The following is a 25991-nucleotide window of genomic DNA, read 5'->3' as shown; positions in this document are numbered from 1 at the left end:
TGGGGCAGGCTGGAAGGGCCCCATTCTGGCCCAGATTCTGACACTGCACTGACTCCACTCTGCGGGTTCCCCATGGGGTCAAGGCTTTATCTCTGTTCACTTTATATCTTCTGCTAAAGAGCTTTCCGGCCTTGCTCCTGAGCCACCTCACTCAGCAGCCAGTGCATAGGCATCCTGCAGCTGTAACCCATAAGTCCTCGCCGCCTCATCTGCTGAGGTGACTGGGAATTTGGCCAGGAGCACTTCCTGTTAGAGAGCTCTGGAGTGTGGGCGGCCCACCCCAGAAAAAGCCAAGCACCTTCCAAGAATCAGGGACACGTGGCCAGTTTTGCTGCATTTACCCTCTGCCTCTGCCACGAGACTCAGCCACTACACTCCCTTTCAGGTGTCTCGTAAGCACAGCAAACCTTGTATGCATAAAGGAGGCGGGGTTGGAGAGAGCACAGTCTGTACTTCTGGGCTTCTATTACTGGTTTATGAGTGCTCAAATATTTGCACCTTAAGGATGAACTGGGGAGCACAATAGTTGTACCCCAAACTGTGTAGGAGGCATCCTGGTTACTTACACAATAGAAGCACCTACAAGCTACAGTAGGGATGAATTCTGTAAGAGGAGTTGTTGCAGGGAAACTTCTGAGGTCAGGCCTGAACAAGTTTTGGAAGCATGAGTGGCAGTCTACAGTGACAGAATGGAGGAAGCTAATTACAGACAGGAAGAACAGCATGGACAAAAGCTTAACGCATGACAAAACACGGTATCTTCAGTGAACTCAAAGTAGGTTTGTCCACTTTGCCACAGATCATTTTGGTGGATTCATGTCTTTTCTCAATATTTGGTGACAACCTTCCTTAGCTCTTCACAAAGTACAAGTTTAATACATGTAAATATATGTAAAGTATTTGGAATAGTGCCTGGCACATGGATAGCACCATCTTAGTCAAACTTCTGATAACTAAACAGCTCAACTTTTTACACAAGATGTAAAAGTATTCTCCAGCCCAACCAACCATCCTTTCCTTACCCAGGCCAATCCCCCTTCTTCAAAAATCCCAAACACTCAATTTCAAAAGCCAAACATTTCGAGAGGCCAGTCTAAGATAGCTGCAGCACAAAACAGCCAACACGGAAAGGCGCTGCCGGATAGGGGCCATGTTAGATGTTTTTGGTCTGGGGTGATTATAGGCAAACAAACAATATCAAAAATAAGGCTTGAAAAATTTTGCCTGTTATTTCCGAAGTCTTATTTCAGAGGTTTATTTTAAATAATCGTATCTTGACCCTTAAAGAACACTGTCCTCAGTAGATCGCCTCATCGGAGGTGGCAGCAAGAATCGGTGAGGGAGTGTGGAATCCGGCTAGGCGTGGCGGTTCCCGCAAGTGCCACGTAACCAGGACGCTCCAACTAATTTGACCTCCAGAAAAGGCGAAGAGAAGCGAAAGGCCGGCATAGATATTAGGGCAGAAGACTCAGGAGGGAGTAGAAGTAAAGAGCCGTGCGGTCCCGGGACCGCGGGCAGAGAGAGAACAGAAGAGGGTCCACAAGAGGGTCCCGGGTGGGGCGCCAGAAGGATGCGAGGAGAGGACGGTCACGTGGCGCCCAGCACAGGCCGGGAGTGCCAGGTCCAATGGGAGGAGGGCGCGAGCCGCACCTCAACCTGCCCGCGGACGTCACGACGCCGAGGCGGACGTCGGGCCAATGGGAGGCCGTCACGGGCAGGGGCGGGGTCCGGAGGATTGGGCTGGGCCGCCCTGAGACAGTTGGCAGAGCCGTGTGGCCGCCGCGGGAGAGAGGGAGGACCGAGCCGGCGGCTGCGGAAGCCGGCCTGCCTGAGCCTCCCGTCCGCCCCTGCCCCTCCCGCATGGTGCCGGCTCCTCTCTAAGCGGCGGCGGCGAGGCGTGAGGGACGCGCCGCGGAGGCGGCCCGGGCTCGAGGCTTCCCGTCGCCCGCACTTCCTCCTGCAGTGTCCGTGCGCGGCCGTCGCGGCGGGCGGGATGGCGGCGGCCCGGGGCAGCGGCCGCGCATCTGCGCCCCGGCTGCTTCTGCTCCTGCTGTTTCCGCTGTTGTGGGCCCCGGCGGGGGTCCGGGCCGTCCCCGAAGAAGACCTTAGCCACCGGAACAAGGAGCCGCCGGCGCCTGCCCAGCAGCTGCAGCCGCAGCCCGCGGCCGGGCAGGGCCCCGAGCCAGCCCGGGCCGAGGTGAGCGGGCCGCGCCGGGGCGGGCGAGGCTGCGGAGCCGGCGCGCCGGGTACCAGGCTCGCGGGCGCCCTGAGCGCGGCCCTCGGGCCGGAGCTGCGGGCGGGGGAGGGGAGCCCGGCCCCGCTCCCCGGGGTGGAGGACGGCGGAGTGCGGTTTTTCCCGGTCAGGCCTGGCCTCGCCCGCTCCTTATGGGGGAGGGGACGGGAGAGCAGCAGGGAGCCCGCTGGATCCCTTCAGTTTGGGAGGACGGGGATGCGCTGAGCCGCGCGCGGGCGTCCTGTTGATCTGATGTATCCAAGAGCTGGAAATACTCATCCCGGGTAGAAAGTTTTTCACAGAGGGCGGCTGGGAGGCTTTTCCTATTCTCTGAGGATGATCACATCGGCCATTTCACTGTGGAAACAGCTTATCCCAAACTGCTTACCCACCTTCAGCTGTGCACGACCTGTGCTTTTTGCCAAATGTGTATGGATTATGAAGCGTGACTCTCACTTTTTAAGGACGTGTCCTGGCTTGTGGGAAGCAGCACTTAGGAAGGCAGAGGAATTCTCCATCCTTGACAGTCAGTCCAGAGTGCCGCAGCGGTATGCGATGCCGAAACTAAATTTTTAAGTGAACTAGAACCCTCTTCTTTGGCCTTCACTAAACATATTAATAACGTCTTAGCTTATGTTAATAGAATCACTTAGGCGCTTGGATTCAGAATCTCCGCAGCATTTTCAGACTTCTTCCCTCTACCAGTCCTGCCTTTCTCCTCTTTTCCAATCAGAGTTCAGGCCCTCTGTAGCCTCTTCTAGTAGGGGTCGGTTTGGCCCTCAACCCCCGCAGTCCCACCCCAGGCTGCATTCAGCCTGTGGCCACCCGACTAATCTTCCTGAACAGTGAATTCTGTTTGACTTCTCGGAAATCCTGCGTTAGTTTCCCCTGCATACTGATTTCAGTCCAGCCTCGTCAGCAGCCTGGTCTGGCTTCTTCCTGATGTGGCTGCAGTCAACCTTCAGGTTTGTCAGCCACCACTCCCGTGCTCGTGCGCTGTACAGCAGTCCCCACCCTTACCCTGGGGGATACATTCCAAGTCCCCCAGTGGGTGCCTGAAACCGGGGAAAGTTCCTAACCCTGTGTATACTGTGTTTTTTCCTATACATACCTGTGGTAAAAGTTTATTTCATAAGTTAGGCACAGTAAGAGATTAACTGCAGTAACTTCCCTTTGGCATATCCGAATTGCCAGCATCACTACTCTTGCACTTTGGGGTCATTATTAAGTAAAATAGTTATTTGAACGCAAGCACTGCAATACTGAGACAGTCGTCCAGGGGGGCACCGAGCAAGATTTCATCACTCTTCTCAGAACCGCGTGCAGCCGAACAGTATGAGTTGCTTATTGCTGGAATTTTCCATTTAATATTTTTGGACCGCGGTTGACCGAGGGTAACTGAAACCGCGGAAAGCGAAACCGCGGACAAGAGGGGACTACTATCTTCCAACCGGAGACGTGCCATGTGCTCTGTTGTTAGTCTCTCTAACAAAAGGCCTTCCTAAAAAAAGGGCCTCAGTGAGCTTGAAGCCCACTGGTCCCAACCGTCCCACCTTTCAGGAACCAGCAGATACCTCCTCTCTGTGGAGATTTTCCTAAAATTCTCTGGTTAAAAGCAGTTTCTCTCTTCCTTGTCCCTCCTGGGCTCAGGTGACTCTGCTAGCCATTTCCACTTCTGAAATTTAACTGAAATGCTGATTCATGAAATTTACTTTTAGTGTTCATCATTTAGCCTTCTTCTGTCATCATTATCAGAAGTTTATTTTAAAACTAACTGTTTTGGATTAAGTAGCTTTGTGAGTGAGCGAGAAAGAGATTATGAATGTAACTTTCCAGGCCTTTCATCAGAGTTTTAGTCATGTGGTGATTTTGAGTGTACAAATAGTGCTAGATATGGCTATTTATGCCCCTTTAGACAGCTAGGGTAAATCTAGCCATGTAAAAGAAAGGCAACAGTGTTCAGTGATCATATTTAAATGATCTTAAGGATCCTTGTCTTTAAAACTGGGCATGTGGAGGGAAGGGGCAGGCACAGTATAGTAGGATTTTTGACTGTAATATTTTGATACATTCTTGGTAGTTCTTTTTAGGTAGGAATTTATTCAAATTTCTTCCATATTGTGGTGGAATGTAGTTGTCTTGTTTTAATTATATTTTCATGTAACTTTTTGTTATGGCTCAAGTGATTTTTTTTCTCTACCTACAGTACTACAGCATGTTGGACGAGATTTTCCTTTCGTATGTTTTCTAAACTATGTAATATATAAGTATCATTTGCTTTTTTTGTCCGTGGTGGAGGTAAAATGTGGTCAGAGTTCAATTTAATAGCCCTGTAAGCAAGGGCTCAGCATTGCTGAGCATCTGAAACTTTCAAGTGTTTTGCTTTGCAACCACATGCAGTAGGTCTTTTAAAAGGGTAGGATATTTAAACTTCTCCTTTTCGTGCCATTATGTGAAAGTGGATTTCTGAAAGTGGAGGGGGAAAAAAAATCTCTCCTTCATTGGTAGGCATTCATGTGTAAGATGTGTTATAAAAATGTAGTTGTTTCTTACTTAGAGGGTGCTTTGGAGCAAGATAACTGAACTTCTAATAGGGCTTTCTACATTGAGTATGTTTTTTCCTCTACAATCAGGTCAAAAAAAAAGTTGAGGAGTTCAGAGTTTTGATCACTTGGATCCTTTCATTTATGCAGTTTATGCTTCTAGCCACTCACTCGGTTCTTTTCTTATTCCTTCCCTGGGCAGAGTATGTAATACAAGAAGCCTGAAGTCCCTTCATTTGGGGGAGATCAGATAGATGTAATAAAGGTAATTTATGATTTGCTGCATATTCTGGAAGTCCACAGAAGAACTGCTCGGCTTGCATAACACTGTCGATAAAGCCACAGAAGCCTATTACCTGCTCCCGTACAAATTCTTGTTATTGTATTTCTGCTTTACTGTTTCTTGGCATTTCTTTTATTTAATGTCTTTCAACTGTGAGAAGGCCCTCCACACAATATTTTAAACTTGTTTCCATTTTCATTAAGTTGCAGTCCTGCCCTGTCCAGTGCAGACTCCCCATTCTAGCTTCTTTACAGCTAAGCTTGAGGCCGTCAGGTGTGAGGACTCTTGTCTCACTCTTGATTGCTTTGTCAGAGTGAAATGATCATTATGTGACTGAATTTGTTGATATTCTACCATCAAAGTAATTCATTAAAAAAAAAAGTGAAACTAAATAGATTTAAGACATTTCAAATGTCAAAATTTATAAATACAACACAAAATAACATTCATAAAAATAACGTTAAACATTCATTAAATAAAAATGTATTTATAAAAATGTAATTGTTAAATATCTATTTTAATACGAATTAGCAAATAACATTAATAAAAAAATATTATTTAAAGTACAACAAACTAAACTACCCATAGATAAAAAGACATAATAATGAAAATTTATAATAAAATATCATTTTATCTTTTATTTTAATGCAGTCTTTTAAAACCAGGTTTATCCTTGGTGTCATTGTTTAAGTTGCACGTATTTTTGTGCACGTTTTACCAACTTCTGAAAAGATTCTTCTGATTTCATGCAATAAAGTAATGGTGAGGACATAGTTCGGAGCCAGTTTTCCTCCGATTCCTTTAGCTTCGAATCATCTCCCCTCTTGTGTGATAACTTTTGTTGAGCAACTTTGTTTTTGTTTTTTTTTTTTTGCAGGGACATCAGTCTTTTTCTTGGTAACAGGCTGTAGATTTTGTTTCAAAGAAAGCATCTTCATCTTCTAGTTTCATCCTGTGTAGATGGAGATTCCGATGCAGGTACCTGTATCAATGTCCATCCAGTTACATGTGCTCATTTGAACTCTAGAACTAGAATAGGAACTATTTTTTCATTGTTGATTGTTTTTTTCTTCCTTCACTTGAAGATCATGAAAGCATAAAAGAATACTTTCTAAACGGGGGTACTTTTTTCCCCCACAATTTTTCAATTTGGAACTAATTTTAGCATTGAGTAAAGAAGAGTTTTACTCGGCAATTTTTTTTTTAAATTATAAGTTGTTGACCCTGCTCTCAAGATGTAAATAACTTGTTTCAGACCCAAGCTAAGTAATTTGGGTTTCAGTCCCAAATTAAAATACTGAAATAGTGGTATTTGTACCAAGGAGAACACTATTTCATTACTTAATATGGTATAGCACTGTGTAACTGAACAGTGGGATACCAAAATTGGAATTGTAGTTACTGCCTCTGACCCTCCTGTACACATATGGATACTTGCTTCTCTGCCCGTACCTCTGCCTTTCTTCAGGTATTGGACAAAGCCGTCATGCCCTCCATCCCTCTTCTCTGTCCTTGTGCCTGTTCTCTGACCTCCGGTGCTTTCCTTCCTGTGTCTTTATTCTCCCCTTTTCAAAATTGGTTCCTTTCTGTCTGCTTACACATGCTCACAGGTTTCTCCTATTTGGGCAAAGGGAAAAAAAGGCCATTAATTTAACTGTACTTGACTACATTAGTTTCTCTTCAGTTTTGTAAACCAAATTTCTAACCAGGTAATTAGCTGCTTTTCCACTTTGCCTTAGTCTTCCATTATCTGGCTTTAGCCCCTTTTTATTGAAATTCCATTTTTGATCCTGCCTTATTGCTAAATTCAGGGGTCTTTTTCAGTTCTCATTTGAAAGTCTTAACTCTCCACACCTTTAAGGCGTCCTACCCCATCTTGGCTGTATGAACTTGGGAAAATTATTTAACCCTGTTGGTCCTCAGTTTTTCCTCTCGTGTGAAGTTGGGATAACAGCTCTTAAGGTTTTTGAGTGTCAAATAAAACAAGGTATATGGAAGTAGCTGGCATCTCGTTAATAGCTTGGTGAAAGGTGATTGTCCCTAACTTGATCGATCATCTGTGATGCTCGCCTGCCCAGCTCTCTAAATATTGAAGACAGTTTTGTTTCCTCTTTTATTCCCCCCTCCTCCCACTTCCCTAAATATAGACATTCTCTAGGGCTCATTTTTTCACCTTCATCTCTGCCTTTTTCCTTGGAAATCTCCTCTACTTGCAAAGCTCTAGCTGATAAGGTTAGGCTGCCAGCAACCAGACACATACCTTGAGGCTGTGCTGGCCTAAACTCAGGTGTCTCATTTCTGATGATCTCTTGGAAACCTTCATTTGAAATGCTTTTTATCACCTCAAATTGAACACAACTGAAACCAAACCCTTATTTTTATTCCTCTTTGCCACATACCTTGTAGGAATACGAATATTTCTCCTAGTCAGCTAGGCAGAAAACCTTGGCATCATCTTTGATTCTCCCCGCTTTTTAAAGTTATGTTGATTTTTCCTTTCTATCATGTGCAGAATTTTTTCCTTATCTGTTTTATCTTCAACATTGGTCTTGTGCAGCTGACCTCCTAATTAATTGGTCCAGTGACTGGTATTCTCTGCTTTCCGCCCTGATCTGTTAGTCACAGTGCCTTAATCATGTTCGTGTCTTCTACTCGAAAACTTTTAAGGCTTCTCTCTTGCATCTAAGCTGGTCCATAAACATACAGGATTTTCCGTCTAGGCCCAATTTATCTTTCTCACCTTACCCTAACCATTCATCTGGTTTACTCTGTTCTCAGAACATGCCTGTATACTTTTAAACTGTTAGTCCAGGGAAGTAGGTATTGCATGTACACCAGTGCATCTTCAAGTTAGCCGCTCCATGAGTGAGTAGTGCTGAATCCCACTGAGACTTTCAAGGAGCCTTATGAAATGAACCTCTGAACTAACTTTCCCCATTGGTCCAAGGTTGTCCTGCAGGAGTTAACTCCTCCATACTTCTGGGTAGTGAATGAGTAAGGGCAGAGCACTTGCTTTCTGGTTGGACCTATAGCCAGTTACAGACTGTAAGGAATTGGTCCTCCATAGCTGGAGTAACAGACTGGGTCAAGAGATTTTGCAAGTGGTACACAACAGGTGTCTATAATCATGTGCACGGTAAAAAATCCAAAAGGTACAGAAGAGTGTAGAGTGAAAAATACGTCTCCTCCTCCTCTTGTATTCTAGTTCAGGGGTGAGCAAACTGCAGTTTACCACTGACTGCCTGTTTTTAAAATAAAGTTTTATTGGAACAGAGCCATGCCCCTTCATTTAAGTATTATCTATGGCTGATCTCAAGCCACAGCATCAGAGTTGGGTAGTTACCAAAGAGACTTTATGACCCATGAGGTTAAATATTTGGCCCTTTAAAAAAAGTTTGCTGGCCCCTGTTCTGGTCATCTGGTTCCTTCTCTGGAAACACCCACTATAAACTGTTTCCTGAGATTTGGTGTGCATTAACAACTGTGTGTAGACTTTATCTACCTACCTAACTCCCCCCGCCAACACACATATACATCTAATGACTACATACGTAATACATAAATTTTTCAACTTCAAAGTATCTTAGCAATTTTTCTTTGTTAGTACATATAAAACAGAATGTTTTATGTTTTATATGTACTAATATACATTAGCACATATTAGTATTATGGGGCTACTCTTAACTTGTTACCCCATAATAATATTGCAGTAAGTAAAGCTACCATTTGGTTAATCAGTTCCCTATTGACGGACATTTAGTTATTTTGTCTTTCTTTGTTATTACAAATGATAACATTATGTTTATACAAAAGATTAACTCCTTAAGCGTTCCTGTCTTAAACTTTGTTTCAGTCACATACCTGACAAAACTCATTGCCCACAGTATGCATTCAGTTTTATTTAATGGGAGCAGGATCATTGGGGGCTGGAGTTGTTGGGGTAGGTCTTGCTCAAGAGCTTCTCTGTAAGTTGAATCTTGAGGAATCTAGATGAATAGGGGGATAATGAAAAGAGGGTAGGAAGCGAAGTAGGACTGATTGATTGAAGGCTGTGGTTACCAGAAACTTGCCATGCTCTTGAGCGGCCCTGCCCAGTACTATAGCCATGAGCCATGTGGTGATTCCTGAGCCCTTGAGATGTGGCTGGTCCAAACTGAGATGCGCATGAGATGTGTGTGGTGAGTGGAAACACACTGGAGTTTAAAGACTTGGAATGGAAAAAAGAATGTTAAATATCTCATTAGTAACTTAAAAAATATTCCTAGAGTAGTATTTTGGATATATTTGGTTAAACAAAATATTATTAAAAATAATTTTATCTGTTTTTACTTTTTTAAATGTGGCTACCAGACAAATAAGAATTACAATATGTGGCTTGCATGATTTTTTTGGACAGTGCTGCTCTGGCCCATCCTTGAGTACGGAGTATAAGGCACATTTGGAGGACTGGTATGTGATTAGTTGGGAGGTGTTGGATGGTTACCAGAATTAAGTACTTGCATTTTATGTTCTAGGCATAAGAAGGCCATTGTAGTTTCTTAGACAGTGATGTGAAGTGATGGAATTAGTTTTAGGAAGATTAAACTGGTTATGTTGCAGTGTGCTACAATAACTAACTTTGAGCACTTACTGTGTACTAGGCACCACCTGAGGGCTTTATGTATGTTAACTCATGTAATCCTCACAACAGCCCTATGAGCTGTAGGTACCCCTCATCTTACAGATGGAACTTGAGTCACAAGGAGGTACACTGACTGGCCCAAGCTCATGCAGTAACTGTGAACCCCGGCAGTCTGATTCTAGAGCCAACGTGTTAAACATTATGTCACTCTGCAGGTGACTTAGAAAAAGGAGGTGATCCTTGCACACAGTAAGCACTTAGGTGTTTGATTGACAGCAAATGAATGAATGGTAACTGATCATTTTCTGACCCTATTTATTAACATTTTAAGTTTTAAAAATCATCTATCTTCATATTACCTTGATCCTTTTGTTTGAAATTCTTATCACTATGGTTGGTGGTGGTTTAACACTATGATTTTGGCTATCCGGGACCAGCTCAATATATAGCAAAAGCTATAAGTTGGTTTTTCTTGTTTTTTATATATAGAAAGATTTTAAGAACATGTTTTGTTTTGTTTTGTTGTACTTGTAAGGCAAGTTTTCATTTTATTTACATTTATTTATATAAGTTTTATTTTATCCTCTTCATTTCACAGAGGAACAGAGAGGCTAAGTATTGTAGCCAAGGTTTTATGGCTGGGTATTATAAAACCACATGTATATGTAGTTTTGATTTGTATTGTTTGTTTTTAAAAGTAAATATTTTTTGTTTGAGCTTGGAGCTAATTGGTTGTAAATGGTGTATATTTATTCCTAAAAAATTTCTTGGATTTCATATCCTAAATATTTTACAGTGAGATTTCTTCATACGAAAGGGATATCCAAGAGGAAAATGTTGCATTAGGGAAAGCCAAATGAAAATGCTTAGGTTTTTTATGATGCTTAATGTTGATAGGGTATTGGAGGAGAAAGGAAGCTCATTTTTACGGGAGCCTCAGCACAGCTGAACTAATGTGGTGATGGAGAGAGAGCTGGAGCCCCTTCAGAGGGTACCTGCTTGATCCAGAGCTCGCTTCCAAGCTGCCCTTTGATTTAGCCCTGACACCCAATGTTACCTAAAATACTAAATTTCCCCAATTTTTAGCTCAGAGGTCTAGTCTGACTAATGCTTAAATTTATCTGATCTTTACCGTGGAATTTGGGAGTCAAGATTATGTCGTGTTTTAAGGAATGACATGCACACTAAGAATTTAGGATCTTATTCTTATAGGAATATAGAATATTCTCTGGCTGGGGATTTTTACCCTGTCAAAAATCACATACGTTCTTGGGTTTCTTTTTCTTTTTTATCTCTTAGGTTTCTGGAGATAGGCTTTAAAAATTAATTAAAGATAGGCTATAGGATTAGAAGAGACCTTTAGAAGTGATTTATCTAGTCCAGGGTTTCTCACACTGGGAAGTATTGACATTTTGGATTAGATAATTGTTATGTGTGTCTGGGAGGCTGTCCTGTGCGTTATGTCCTGACCACAGCTGCATCTCTGGCCTCTACCCACTAGATGCCAGTATACTGGTTCCCCTTCAGTTGTGACAACCAAAAATGTCTCTGGACATTGCCAGAAGACACCTGGGAGACAAAATTGCTCTGGTTGAGGACCGCTGGTAAAGCAGGTTTCCCGTCAGCGGCGGTTCCCGTCTCGGAACTCTGCAGTGGAGGAGTCTCCCTCCTCTGGTGGTCCATTTCAGCTTCAGCTGCTCTCAGCGTAGCCGTCTTTGCTCTGTGTTAAGCGAAAGCCTGCCACCTGTAACTTTGTAGTTCTACCTCTGGGGACCATACAGCCTCACATATAGACTTTCTCGGTTATTGGAACGTAGGCATCCAGCCCTTCCTGGTCCCTCAGTGATTGACTTAGAGCCTAAGTTGGCAGACGTTTTTTTGTAATGGCCGGATAATACTTTTAGGTTTGGCCTTATATTTACAAGCTACTTAAGGTCTCTGTTGCAGAATTTTCTTTTCCTCCCTCCCTCTTTATTTTCTGTAAGCCCTTAAAAATGTAAACAACCTTCTTAGCTGGACTTGGCCTCAGCAGGGTGCCATCCCTGGTTTTCGAGTCTCTCCTGTCTGAGGTGAGCTTCAGAGGGCAGTGCCTTCTTAAAATGTGGTGCCTCGGAGCCAGCACGGGACTTATGGAAAGGGCGGCCTTTTTGGAGCTTTGTCACCTTTCTAACTTAAAATGACCTTAATGCTAACCAAGTCTGTAGTTTGTCTTTTTTATTAGGCCCCATTACTGCCTAGGATATTTTTAGACTTACTGTAGGACCATCCATATATCCAACTATATTAGGCCTCATCTTTGCTAGAGCCAACTCCTGCTCTAGCCTCTTGAGCACTTTCTGGATCCTACTTGGTCCTCTAAAGTGTTAATGATTTCTTTCAGCTTCCTGTTATTTAAATGTTTGATAAACATATGTTGGTCTTCTACCCAAGTTATGAATAAAAATTTGAATAACACGTAGCTAAGAACTAAATCTCAGCTTAGAGGTTGCTGTCGTTACTAATGGCTTTCAAAGTGATTAACAGTAAATAAATCTAATGACTAAGACAGGAAAACGATCTTAATTCACATACAAAATAAGAGACTATTAAGTAATGATGCTTTTCAAAAAATAGCTGATATTTATGTTTTTTTATTTCAGAAAGGTTTTACACCAGCTGCCCCAGTTCATACCAATAAAGAAGATCCAGCTGCCCAAACTAATTTGGGATTCATCCATGCGTTTGTTGCTGCCATATCAGTTATCATTGTATCTGAGCTGGGTGATAAGACATTTTTTATAGCAGCTATCATGGCAATGCGTTATAACCGTTTGACAGTGATGGCTGGTGCTATGCTTGCCTTGGGCCTAATGACTTGCTTATCAGGTGAGTGTGCTTTTTCTTCCTAATGAGTTTATTGACCTAAGGAGAAAGCATGGTGTGTGGCATTGAGTCACTGAATCATTCAGCTAGTTATGTTGGAATGTGGTGCACATTCCAGGAGTTAGTAAATAGAAAACAGTTTCAGTACGTAAACTCCTAAAAACCATATTGCACTTATAAAATTAAATTTTCAGCTATTCAGTCAAGATACATACTCATTTATTCACTAGTTTTTTAATCCTTGCTTTTGTTGTGTATATCCTTGCTTTTTTCTTTTCTGTTCAGATAAGCTTATTTATATCTGACATATTAGAAATAGGCATATTGTGTAAAAGTATTTTTTTAAGTATATTTTAAAATATACCCAGTGAAATCCAAATATCATTAGCAATTTGATACCCACTATAACCATCATTCCTTTAAAAAAAGTGAACAAACTCTTCTTTAACATTTGGGATTTACATTGTTCTTTTTTCTCCTTTAATTCTTATTTTCATTTACTTTCCTCATAGAATTTTACTCTATAAGTTTTTGCTTGAAAATCTTTTGTGGATCACACTGTCATATTTATCTTGAGCAAAAATATGCATATAAATTGAATTTTAAAAGATGCTGAATATTTCCTTTGTTACGTCTCTAAATGTTAACATTTTTTATGGACTGAGTTATAGTTATTAATACTCAGTTGATCAAAACAAAATATATCACAAATTTAAATAAACATTTTTAAACTAGAAATGCATCTCTTAATGACATGATAGAACTATTCAAATTAGTTTATATGACCATGCATGATACTTATTGCTAGAGTGAAGCAAGGTTTAGAATCAATACTGGGGGCCGGCCCAGTGGTACAGCGGTTAAGTTCACATGTTCCGCTTTGGTGGCCCAGGGTTCGCTGGTTTGGATCCTGGGTGCGGACCTACGCACTGCTTGTCAAGCCATGTTGTGGCAGGCGTCCCACATATAAAGTAGAGGAAGAAGAGTAGAGGAAGAAGGGCACGGATGTTAACTCAGGGCCAGTCTTCCTCAGCAGAAAGAGGAGGATTGGCAGATGTTAGCTCAGGGCTAGTCTTCCTCAAAAAAAAAAAAAAAAAAAATTAGAATCAATACTGATCCTTTTTTTTTTTTAAGTAGATTTAAGGGCTGAGAAATCTTATTCATCTAAATAAGTAGATAGGAAGGAATTTTGTTATAGGCATGACATTCAGGTCATTGAATTACTGGGTTATATGCTAAAAATCACACCCTGGTCTGTCATCAAAAAGGATTTTTAACGATTTACCAGCTGACAGCTTAATAAGGTCTTCTGTTGATTTTGTTGAAAGCAGAGGATTGGAACTATCAGGTATACCAAAATAAGTTTTTCTGAAATTTATCAAATGACTATTCTTATGCATGTTAGTCTGTTACTTAGAACTAACTTGTTTAACTGGATATATTCAGAAGTGATTGAGAAAATTGAAATACTGTTAATTTCAGAGTACTTTTGCCAAGAAAGGATTTCATTTTAAAAATTATATCACATGTTTTAAATAATATTTTTCTGGAACCTTGGGACTGCAGCTTTAGGTCATTCAATTTATGGAACATGTTTACCACATTCCCTAATTGCCATGGCAGTTCTAGTAAGTTCATGGAAAATCATCTAAGTCAGCCTTATTTTCTGTTAGAAATCATTTGACTTGGTTTTTTAATTTAAATAAACATCATATACATCCCCATTACAACTATCCACCTTAGAATTCTAATTGTGAAAGGATGGGTGGATGGATTAGGCATGGAATTCAGCCTTGAGTGGGCCGCTTGGGGGAAATCGGACACTGTAGGGCTTTGGTGTTTCTGTCTCATGCTCTCTTTGCTTTGCTATAACAAGACTCTGCCTTAGGGAAAATGCATTTGTTTACACTCGTTGGCTGGATGAAAGAGGCATAATTTCTAAGTGAAAATCATTCCTACCAAGGCCAAAATACCCTATTTCTAAAACCATGACCATTCTTTCCAGGGCCCATAATGCCCTTATTTCTAATGCCATGACCTTATCCGAAACTTGTATTAAGACAGGGAAGGCCCAAAGCTCTATCTTTGGTTTATGATGCCTTGGTTTAGGACACCAGTGTTTCACACCCCCTTTTTGGCACCTCCATACTTGGGGAAATGCACATAGGAAGCTGGGTAAAAGGCTTCTTTGTAAAGTGGGCAGAGGGCAACTGTGAAGAAAGGTGTGAGAAAGGAGAAACACCCATGACTCCTTTGACTACCAGCATGTTTTCAGGCAGATGAGTTTTAGGAAAGAGTACACATGAAAGCTGAACTTCTGGAAATCGATTCTTTCACAAACTATTAATCCGTGTCCCCTTGTAAAGTCTTTGTGTACCCCTGGGGGATGTCAGTCCTAGTTTCTAAATTGCTCCTGCGCACCTCCTGTCTCTTTTATACTTCGCAGAGGGCTAAGCGAGCTAGGGAGGCTGCCTGGGGTGGATCCAGGCTCGGGCCCTCACTTCGCTGGGGATTGACCTAGCCTCTGCCATCTGACGACAGGGATGATATCATGCCTACTTCAGGATTTTATTATTACTACTGTTCTCTCTCCTTCTCAAGGCCTTCCTCCCATTTCACTCCTTATCTTCTTGCACCCTGATTTCTGCTTCTAACACTGTTGTAAAGGCTTCAGTAATCAGCTTTTCTTACTACAGAGTTCAGTTTTGATTTTAATGAGCCCCTTAGACCACACTCACAGGCATTCCTGCCTTTTCATGCTTTTGGCTTCTATGATACCATGTGCTTCTCGTTATATTTCTATCTCGCTAAAAAAAATTTTTGTACCATAAGTATTGATATTCCCCACAACTTTATCCTTGGCCCATTTTTTTCCCTTCACGCTAACGTTCTTGTGCCGAGTGTTCTCAGTTTAGTTACCTGTAAGTCAGTGATTCCCAAATCTATATCTTCACTCGAGATATTTTTCTTGGAACTTCAGCATTGCCAGGGTGTGGAGGGACCCGTACATTTGTAGCTCCATTCTGACTGGATGCAAAGCACTTGCTTAAAGAGAAAATAACCTCTTGTTCCCAGGGCAAACGTGCTTGAGTGTCTGAGGACAGGTTTCCGAGGAAGGAGGAAATAAAGGGACAATAACCAGGGGGAGAAAAAGTTATGCCAAGTACTTTTTTGCTCTCTAAGGAGCTGTCAAGGCAAAAAAGGTGGAATTATAAGTGTCAGTAAGTAGTAACAATTTTTTAGATTATCTGAAGATAAAAGGAAAACTAAGTTTAGGAGATTTAAAAAGGTTTGCTACATTTCATTTTTAAATTTTTAAAACTTTATGCAGAATATTTTAAATTTACAAATTTACAAAAATAAAGTAGTACAAAGAATACCTATATACCTTTTATCCAGGTTCACCTGTTGTTAACATTTTACCTATTTGCTTTAGCATTTGTGACCTATCCATTTATCTATATCTAGATAAAATTATGTGTATGTGCACACATTTATTTAGATATGTATGTGAACATGTACCCGATTTATATATCTGTAGATATGTGTACATATACACATAATATATATCTTTATATACATAATAGATTCATTACTTTAATCTGCCATCCATATAGTCTTTTAATCTGAAATGTTTCCACAGCCTTTTCTTATATGTTTTACAATATTAACATTTTTTAAGAATACAGCTCTCCCCCATTTAATGCACTGTTCCTCATTTTGTATTTGTCTGATGTTTCCTCACGATTAGCTTGAGATTATGCATTTTTGACTAGAACACTGCATAGGTGGTGATGTTTGTTGTTCTAAGATACCACATCTGGAAGCACATGATGTCCATTTGTCCTTCACTGATGATGTTAGTTTTGATCACCTGGTCGAGATTTCTCTTGTATACTGTCTTTTTCTCTTCCCTGGCAACTAATATGCCATCTTTAGGGAGATACTTTAAGACAATACAAATACCTGTTTCCCATAGTGTAGCATCAGTTGATGCCTCTCACATGATGTAAACTTTGATGCTTGCAAAATGCTGGCTTTCTAACTCTAGTGCCCCATCCACATTTACCAGTGAGCCCCGGCATACTACTCTTAAGAAAGAGCTCTCCTTCCTTTCCTATTGGTTTGTCTGTTTATTATCAGTATAAACTCATGAATTCCTTTTTTCAGTGGTTTATAATTAATTAGTTAACTACATTGTTGCTTAAATTGTCCCAGATTTGGTGGCTGGGAGCCCCTCCAAGCTGGCTCCTGTGTCCTTGTGACATGCTCCCATTGTTGGTTTTTGTCCTTCCTTCCTTTCTAGTTATAACAAGATAATACAAGTTCATCTTGTACCTACTCTGCCCAGTCCTGGAGTTAATCATTTCTCTGAAGGAGACTTTAGTGGGGAATGGTATTAGAAACCCAGATATGGGTGTAAAGTTGGCTCATTGTTACTGAGATGTCTTTGCTTCTTGGCCTTTTCAGTGGACAGAGCTAGAAAATACGTCTGTATCGCACACGCATAGACACATATACACAAATATACACACATATGTAATGGAAATATAGATGCGCACATAAGCATAGGTTTGGTACATTTCTAAACATGATTTTAAAATCTTTTCAATTTTGTAATATAACAAAGTAGGGAGTAGTTTACCAATGTGGTTATACATTTGATGTTCAGGTAAATTTGTAAGTGTTGTACCCATTTATAAAAAGAGCTTGTGAAGTAAAGAGTAATTGCATTTATTACATTCATGGAAATATCCTCTGGCCCTGCCATAGGTTTTCAATTTTAATTATTGAACTGATATTACTGAGCTAAATGTGTTTCACAGTTAGGATTTGGGTTCTTGATGTAGTTCCAGGTATAGTTTTTTGTATAGCTTATATAATTGTCCTCTTTCCTTAATGATAGGAAAAGAATGGTACTAAATAAGTAAGTCTGTTGTAAATGTTATTTTAATATATATTACGGAATTATTAGTTTTCGTTCATAAGGTATACTTAAATAGTTATAAAGGAGCAGAGTTTGAATTGTGCCACGTGAGAATCTAGTCATGATTCTTCACTATAGAAGTTTGTAATTTAAAGGTTTGTGATGAAGAAATATCGTTTACCTAGGAAAATGGTGTAGCTTCCAGGTTCTAAGATTTCAGGGTCCTTGGAGGGCATGAGAGTTCACACTTCTCCCTAAAGTAGTATGCCTGCAGGACATGTGGCAGCCCAGCCCCTGGCTGAGCGTGTCTGGAGAGGAGTTCATTATCTCATGAGAGGGCCTTATGGAACATGCGCCATCTTCAACTGGGCCATTGATTTCTTGATAAACTATGTTAAGTCATTGGCTAGACCTAAGGGCTCAGTATTGGTGGAGGGAAAGAAGTGGCATTATTTAGGGTTATTACATAGTAGATTAACTTCTCATATGAACCATTTTTCCTTTAAAACAGTGATAAATTATGATTTCTGAAGTTAACTGTTCCTTTGGTTGGTTGTGATGCATGCTAGTTAACCAGCTACATTGTTGCATTTTCTTCCAGTTTTGTTTGGCTATGCCACCACAGTCATCCCCAGGGTGTATACATACTATGTTTCAACTGCATTATTTGCCATTTTTGGCATTAGAATGCTTCGGGAAGGTTTAAAGATGAGTCCAGATGAAGGTCAAGAGGAACTGGAAGAAGTTCAAGCAGAATTAAAGAAAAAAGATGAAGAAGTAAGTCATAGCACTGTTAAATACGTGGACCAAAGAGGCATTCAACTAAAAATAAACACTATCCAGAGGTTTTTTAGTGGTCATCATATCTGTGTGATATGTGTAGGCTACACAAAAATAGCTTATTTTGCTTAGTTTCCATTCCTGCACCTGGCTGTGATATGACTCTCTGGGTTAGTGTAAATGTGGTAGAAAGGATGTGGGGCTAAATACTGAACACATGTAATCAGATTCCTTAATTACGTTGATCTTAAGAACATGGAAACTGTAGTTTATAATTTTACATATTTCTTCCCATAGCATCTAGGATAGCAAGTGATCAGTATATATTGTTTGATTTACTAGGGTGGAATGGTAGAATTGAGAATATAGCATTTGTTGCTATGTCCAGTGGGTCAAAAGAGAAGTCTGAGGTCACATAACTTTAGTTTCTTGGAGCATATTACTTAAAGATTAGTAATATTGTGCTATTTTGATTTGCTTCCTGGGATTTCTTTTTTTTTTTTTAATTTAGTTTCAACGAACCAAGCTCTTAAATGGACCAGGAGACGTTGAAACGGGTACAAGCACAACAATACCTCAGAAAAAATGGCTGCATTTCATTTCACCTATCTTTGTTCAGGCTCTTACATTAACATTCTTGGCAGAATGGGGTGATCGCTCTCAACTAACTACAATTGTTTTGGCGGCAAGAGAGGTGAGTGGTACTTGAGAGATGACTGCTTCTGTATTTTTTTTTTTTTTTTTTTGAGGAATATTAGCCCTGAGCTAACATCTCCCACCAATCCTCCTCTTTTTGCTGAGGAAGACTGGCCCTGAGCTAACATCCGTGCCCATCTTCCTCTCCTTTATATGTGGGATGCCTGCCACAGCATGGCTTGCCAAGCAGTGTGTAGGTCCACACCCGGGATCCGAACTGGCTAACCCCGGGGTGCCAAAGCAGAACATGCAAACGTGACTGCTGCACCACCATGCTGGCCCCCAACTGCTTCTGTGTTAACTCAGCATAACTAATGTTACTTTGTCCCAGAGGACACTAGACACAGTCAAGGTGGGCCAAGGGATTATTTCATATGCTAAACTGTTGTAGATCTAATAATCCTGCTGCTCCTTAAATTTGACCTTCTCCCAGTTTCTACAGTCACTCAGATGGTATTCTTGTGTTCAAACTTAATTGCTCTCTTTTGACCCTTCTTCTGGAACTTCGGTTTTGCTGAAATGATGCTGGGGCAGTTGTCTTGGCTTGGTTTTCTTTTCTTCTCAGAACTTTCCTTTGTATACTTGCTGAGAATTTAAATTGGTATATTATCATTGAAGGCCAGTTTGGCAATAAATATCTAAAGCCTTAAAGTGGTTATCTTTGGGTTTTTCTGTTCCTTGTGCTAAAGAAACAATGGACTGTTGCATAGGTTAGTTGGAAAATTTAAGTCTTAACCCCAGAACTAAGGCCTACGATGTTAAGGCGAAGAGACCTCAGATCATCTCATTCATTCTAGCCTTTGCTCTACAGATAAAGAACTGAGGCCCAGAGAGATTGGGTGACTTTTCTGAGGACATCAGCTAGTCGGTAGCAGGGGCAAGGACTAGAGCCAAGGCAATCTGCCTTCTAACCTTTTCTATATTTTGTTCATAGTTTTCAAATACCTCTTACATAAAAGTACCTGTTTTTAAAAAAATTTTAACCTTTTTTTTTTTTTTTGTAAGGAAGATTGGCCCTGCCCTAACATCTGTTGTCAGTCTTCCTCTTTTTGCCTGAGGAATATTGTCCCTGAGCTAATATCTGTGCCAGTCTTCCGCTATTTTATGTGGGATGCCACCACAGTGTGGCTTGATGAACACTGCGAGGTCCACACCCAGGATCTGAAACTGTGAACCCTGGGCTGAAAGCTGAGCACATCAACTTAACCACTATAGCACAGGCTGGCCCCAAATCTTTATTTCTTTTGAGGAGATTAGTAAAGTTTTACATGAGGTGTCTGTAATTATTCACACAGATTTATTAAGATTTATGGAGGAGATGGTTGTGGAATAGAATGGTTCTGCTACTTTTCAGGCTCTTGTTGATCTTAACTAATACTATTTCTTATCTGTTTTTATATCTACTAACTTACATTGTTTTTATCAGATGGTAGGGTTTAGAGAACAGGCTTCATCTGAATTTGTTTTTAACTCCTAGGAAATACGTACTGTAAAAGAACAAGTTCCTTAAGATAGGCTTCAGTTTAAAACAGGAATCGAGAGTTGAAGGCCAGAGCTAAGATACTCGGGGCAGGGCTGTTTTGTCAGGCCTCAAGAATGCTGTAATTTGGAAAAAAATGGAACTCGATTTTTCATTGGATTACCATAATTTTAAAGTAAACTTTCTTTAAAATTGTCACTTTAATGACTTTGCGCTGTATTTTTCTTGAATTCTAGCCCCCTTTTTTGGCTTAGATTGCCAGAATTGGGACTTGAAAGTGACCAACCATTTTGTGGTGGTGGCGGTTCTGCCCATTGCTACCATGATGGCAGAATCATTGCATTTTTCTTAATGCTATCATCTGAATGGCAGAGTGACTGGTGACAGGCTCAGGACTCCCTGTCTGTGTGCACTAGCTGGGTCCCCTGCATTCCAGCAGCATGGCACCTGCTGCCTGGGTCGGAGTCTCTTTCTGCGTGGCCACATTACTGCAGCACCTCCCTGCGACCTGCTTCGTGGGTGGTTCTATGGATGAAACAAGATGATGCCTGTAGGTCCCTGACCAGTGAGCACTCAGTGTCAGCCACCTTCCACACTACCAGCACCTTGGGGATGTGTAATGAGGTGCTCAAGGGCAGAAATGTGGTTATCTGTCTCTGTTCCCTTAATATTCCTAATTTTATTTTGGTAATTTTTTTGTATAAACCATGCAGTAAGTCTAGTTCAGTCCATTTTAGTCTGAACTTCATTTCTGTTTCCAGCATAACTGATTGTTCCCACATTGGATTTCACAGAATCCTAGTGTCCCTTGAGATGTTCATGGGTACTAAGCAAAAAAAAAAAAAAAGTTGGGGGGAAAGGTTCCAGGGTCAAATAATATATCCTGGTTTGTTTTGTAGATTGAGTATACAAAATAACAAAGACTCTGAGGAATCCTGCATGAAAGGAACTATTTAATCCAGTGATTTTTCAAGTATCACTTTCAAATAGAATGAAACCATCTTCTGGATACCAGTTTTAGACGTTACAATACACAAACGGAATTTGGGAAATGTAGTCCCACTCTTCTGTTCTTCACAGTAGATGTTTCAGACTGTCCCCATACACATACACTGCCCACTCTACAGCGAACAGCCTCACCTCCTACTTCACAGAGAGAAGCAGAAGTCATCTTTTCTTCATTCCCACCCATCACGGTGGCAGTCCTTTCCCTCCTGTATTCTGGATTCCAGCTCCCAAGGCCCCCACTGGTAGGGTAAATCTTTGTCTTTCTGCCAGCCCAATTTTGTGAGTATTTTAGCATGCACAAGTTTTTCTCATGTAAAAATGTTTTACCCCTTCCTCAGTTCTAGCTTTCTTCCAAATACAGCCCTCTCCCTTCCCTTTCCCCAGTCTCAGAGGGCTTGGCTGTGATGGGAACAGGAGTTGGCTCTATTTCCTTGCTGACTAGACCCATTGAACTCTAGTTTCTGACCTCACTGGTGATGTTGCTGAGGTACTTTGAGTTCACTGCAGCCCCTGACAGGTCCTGCTGAGGTCATCTTGGGAAGCTAATTGCCTGGCCACCTTTCCAGTCTCCTTTGGGCTCTGCTTTCTCTGTCATTCCTTCAGTGTTGCTTTCCTTGAGATTGTGTTGTCAGCATCCTCCTGCCTTCTCTCCCAGGGTTATTGTATTCAGTCCTGTAGCTGATTCACCATTGAACTCAACTGATTCTTGAACTTCTCCACTTTTAACTCCTGTCGGCATCCATGAACTCTTTCTCCAGTGCTTCCTCTACCTTTGTAATCACACTGGTATTATCATAATGCATCCAGAGAATTATGGGTGAGAAACTTGGTGTCATGCCTGACTTTTCTCTTTCCTAACAACTATCATTCACTTATCACTATGGTATATCAGTTATGCCTCAGATTCTCTCAAATGCATCCGCTTTTCTCTGTCCACAGTCTCCCTCGCCAATCCAGGCCAACATTGTTCCTTACCAGGGCTATTGCAGTAGCCTCCTGATTGGTCACCTTGCCTTCAGTCTTGTTTCCTCTCCTCCAGTTCATTCTCTATGCTAGACTTTTAAGGTATAAATCTGTTCTGTCACTCCCCAGCTAAAAACCAACCAGTGCCTAAAAGTCTATAAACTCTCCATTAAGCTTACAGGGTCCTTTATGACCCGGCCCCCTCCTACTCTGATGGACTTCTCTCTAGAATTGCTAAAGTACTCCGCAGTTTTCTCTTACTGCTGGCCTGTTGTCATCTACTAGTGTATTCTCTCCTCCACAAAACAAAGTCAAATCCTCCCGCTCGTTCTTCAGGGCTATCTCGCAAACTTTCACTGTTTTCCCAATCTGAGTGCTTCCAGTTTGCTCTGGGTAATAAGTGTTTACTGAATGAATACTATGTTCCTGGCGCAGAGCTAAAGCACTGAGGACACAGTGGAGAATAAAGAAGGCCAGGTCTCTGTTTTGGGGAAGTTACAGTCAGACTATACGCTAAAGGCTTTCTTAGTTTCCTCACAGCATCAAATACTGCCTGAGGGAAAGATGTCTAGGGTAAGTCTCCTTAGCACTTGTCACCTAAGAGCTAAATATTGCCTGTGAATTAAGTTTAACAACTGCTGAAAGGCTGAATTAGGGTTATTTTGATCTTACACATTTTTTTTCCCTACTTTTGTCTCTAGTCCTAGGTATAACTGGGACAAATTCCTTCAAGCAGCTATTACACTTTTCATAAATTATACACCTGAATTTTTAGAACTATTTTATGCTTTTTTGTTGTTGTTGACCTTCATTTTCAGTACTTAATAGTTATTTCTCAGGTAGCAGTTTCAACCTTGGTTTTAAATTAATGTTAGTTACACTTGTTTCCAGGACCCCTATGGGGTGGCAGTGGGTGGAACAGTGGGACACTGCTTATGCACCGGTTTGGCAGTAATTGGAGGAAGAATGATAGCACAAAAAATCTCTGTCAGAACTGGTAAGTTGTTTATTCTTTTCAGTTATGCACTGCATAATGACATTTTGCTCAATGACAGACCGCTTTTATAACAGTGGTCCCGTAAGATTAGTCCCATATGGCCTAGGTGTGTAGTAGACTGTGCCATCTAGGTTCGTCTAAGTGCACTCTGCTGTTCACACAGCGATGAAATCGCGGAATGATGCATTTCTCAGAACATATCCCCGTCGTTAAGCCACACATGACTGTACAAAGAAAATACTGTTTGTTTTAATGAAGTCTTTACTTCTGAAGACTTGGTCTTTGTAATGATAATCTCTGACAGGTTCAATGTATTGCCCCTACTATTGCAAACAGGCTGTTTTCACATGTGTAGATGTTAGTAAAATACAAATTCATCTAAAAGTATTACTGGATTTATAGTAGCTTTTTGTCAACATATTTTAGTATAAACATCATCATGTGGAAAGATGATAATGCTTTGGCCTTAAAAATATGTCTTACAAGATTGGGAATCTTAGGTGGTGACCATATTATTTACTGATTCTCCTGGAAATTTCCTATGTGGCTGGTAGGTCCTAAAAATGGAATAAAAATAGCCAGGAATTGTTGAACATTCTTTTTAATAACTGAGTTTTAAGATGAGTTATAGTTCTATTATTGCCTGTCAGCACTGTCTCAATATAATTTTGTTATTTTTCAAAACCGTTCTGGAGAAGAAACTTACCCTTCCTGTTCAGAGTCAGGCATGTTAAGTGTTCTTTGCTGTGGAAATGGGGTTTGACTGTTTCTAATTTGTTTTTTAGTTAGTTTACTAGATTGGAAAAATAATGGGCAATGTCTTGGCTCCCTCATAGAGGAATTTTGCCTTATTTAACTTTTTCTCTTCTCTTACAGTGACAATCATAGGAGGCGTCGTATTTTTGGCATTTGCATTTTCGGCACTATTTATAAGTCCCGATTCTGGTTTTTAACAAGCTGTTTGTTCATTTGTATTTAAGATAGGTAACTCTTGTCTTTATGTACATAGTGTACATTATAACTAAAAGTGATGGAAAATACTGTATTTTGTAGCACTGATTTGCAAGTTTGACCCATTTAAGGAAAGTATGTCCAAAAGAAATAATCATTGATTCTATTTGCAACATGGATTTTTAAAAGAAACCTGATGTCTAAGTGTGAATTTTTCTTTTCTTCAGCATAATTATGTTAATATGGTCTCTGTTTTTGAGGGTTTTTTGGCTTTTTTAAGGGGGGTATATACAGAACCATTGTGCAGTGGGGTCTACCACTTGATTTTCTTTCAGCACTGACCCCTTTATAAGGAATATAAATTTTCTCCTGGATCACTGATACATTTTAAGATGTTTACCTTAAAATTTTTCCTAGGAGAAGAATGAAATAATTTCTGTCTTTTAAAACGTTTCCCTAAGCCACTAAGTAGTAGGTTAATCAGAAGTCTTTTTTAAAATTAGGTTCTTTGTTTAAAAAAAGAAAAAGAGCAAGAGAAATGTATTACTGTTATATCGGTAACATGACAAGAATTGTTTGCCAGGTCCATTCTTCCTGTTTTTTTTTTAATTGGGTAGGAAACCCAATATAAAAACAGTCAATATTTGACAATGGGGAATTACCAAATTAAAAGAGAATACTGTGAGTGTATTCATATTTTTTCTATATTGAATAAACAATGTAACAGATAAAGTATAAATAAAAGTGGTATGACCAGTGCTTGTTTTCCCTTGTGTGTTATACAGGATCACAGCTATCCCATTTATCAAGGTAGTATTAAATACTTACAGAGCAGTTTCTAAAGCTGAAGCAAAAACAGGAGCCAAGCATTATTCTAAAACACTGTCTTACTCAACCCTCACACAGTTCTATAAGGTGGCAGATACTAATACAAGGTTTAAAGAAAAAAGTTAATTCGTCCAAGGTAATGTGGGAGAGCAGGGAGTCAAACCAGACAGTTTAATTCTAGAGCCTGTAATCATTGGTTATGGCAAGGCTACCTCGTTTTATCACAGCACCTTCAGTAATCACTGTTATTTAAGTATATTCTAACTTGACTGCTAATTATATTCCATGCAAGCAGCATAACTGCTTTCTCCCAGCCTGATGTGTTCTCTTACCACATGCAGTAATACTGCCATTAGTGGCCTCTTTAGCCCAAAGGACAGTTCTATAGAAACTCCCATGTTCCTTGTGAGACACACGGCAAGTGAGGTTTACTGAGCTACTAGAAAGGTTCACAACGTACAGTAATTTGTAATTTGAAGAGATTATGAAAGAATCTAGTTAATCACCCAGCACTGTCAATGCAGCAGAATGCTTCTGCAGTAGCAACTCTGCTGGGGAAAGACAGCTAACCACTATTGTGAAGAGATCTAAAAGGGGTTATCAGTTTAAAAGTAGCAGTAGCACATACTGATGAAAAGTTGTTTTTGGAAACTTTTAAGGAGTTCTCTAACTACCATAAGAAGTGTATATTACAGGGTAGAAAAAACACAATGTTCATGAATGAAGATAAAGCACTCCATAGAAATTCCAGGTTAAATCCCCAGATTACACTATCATTCTCTGCAGTTAGATACCCCTAACACTGCCTTAGATTACTGT

At 40.6% G+C, this 25991-nt stretch overlaps 1 protein-coding gene across 1 annotated transcript; it reads left to right on the top strand.

Moving 5' to 3' along the window:
* The first annotated feature begins 1424 nt into the window (after nt 1-1424).
* Nucleotides 1425-25103, top strand: TMEM165 (transmembrane protein 165). Its single transcript, XM_014850174.3, has 6 exons — nt 1425-2197; nt 12320-12545; nt 18071-18246; nt 18761-18943; nt 23288-23393; nt 24270-25103. The coding sequence occupies exons 1-6, from the start codon at nt 1571-1573 to the stop codon at nt 24344-24346; spliced, it is 1395 nt and encodes a 464-aa protein (XP_014705660.3). The 5' UTR covers nt 1425-1570; the 3' UTR covers nt 24347-25103.
* Nucleotides 25104-25991: the final 888 nt, after the last annotated feature.

The sequence above is a fragment of the Equus asinus genome, chromosome 3, assembly GCF_041296235.1.
Source record: "Equus asinus isolate D_3611 breed Donkey chromosome 3, EquAss-T2T_v2, whole genome shotgun sequence".
NCBI lineage: Eukaryota > Metazoa > Chordata > Mammalia > Perissodactyla > Equidae > Equus > Equus asinus.
Note: the sequence above shows the minus strand (reverse complement) of the source record. Positions and strands in the feature narration are given on the sequence as shown.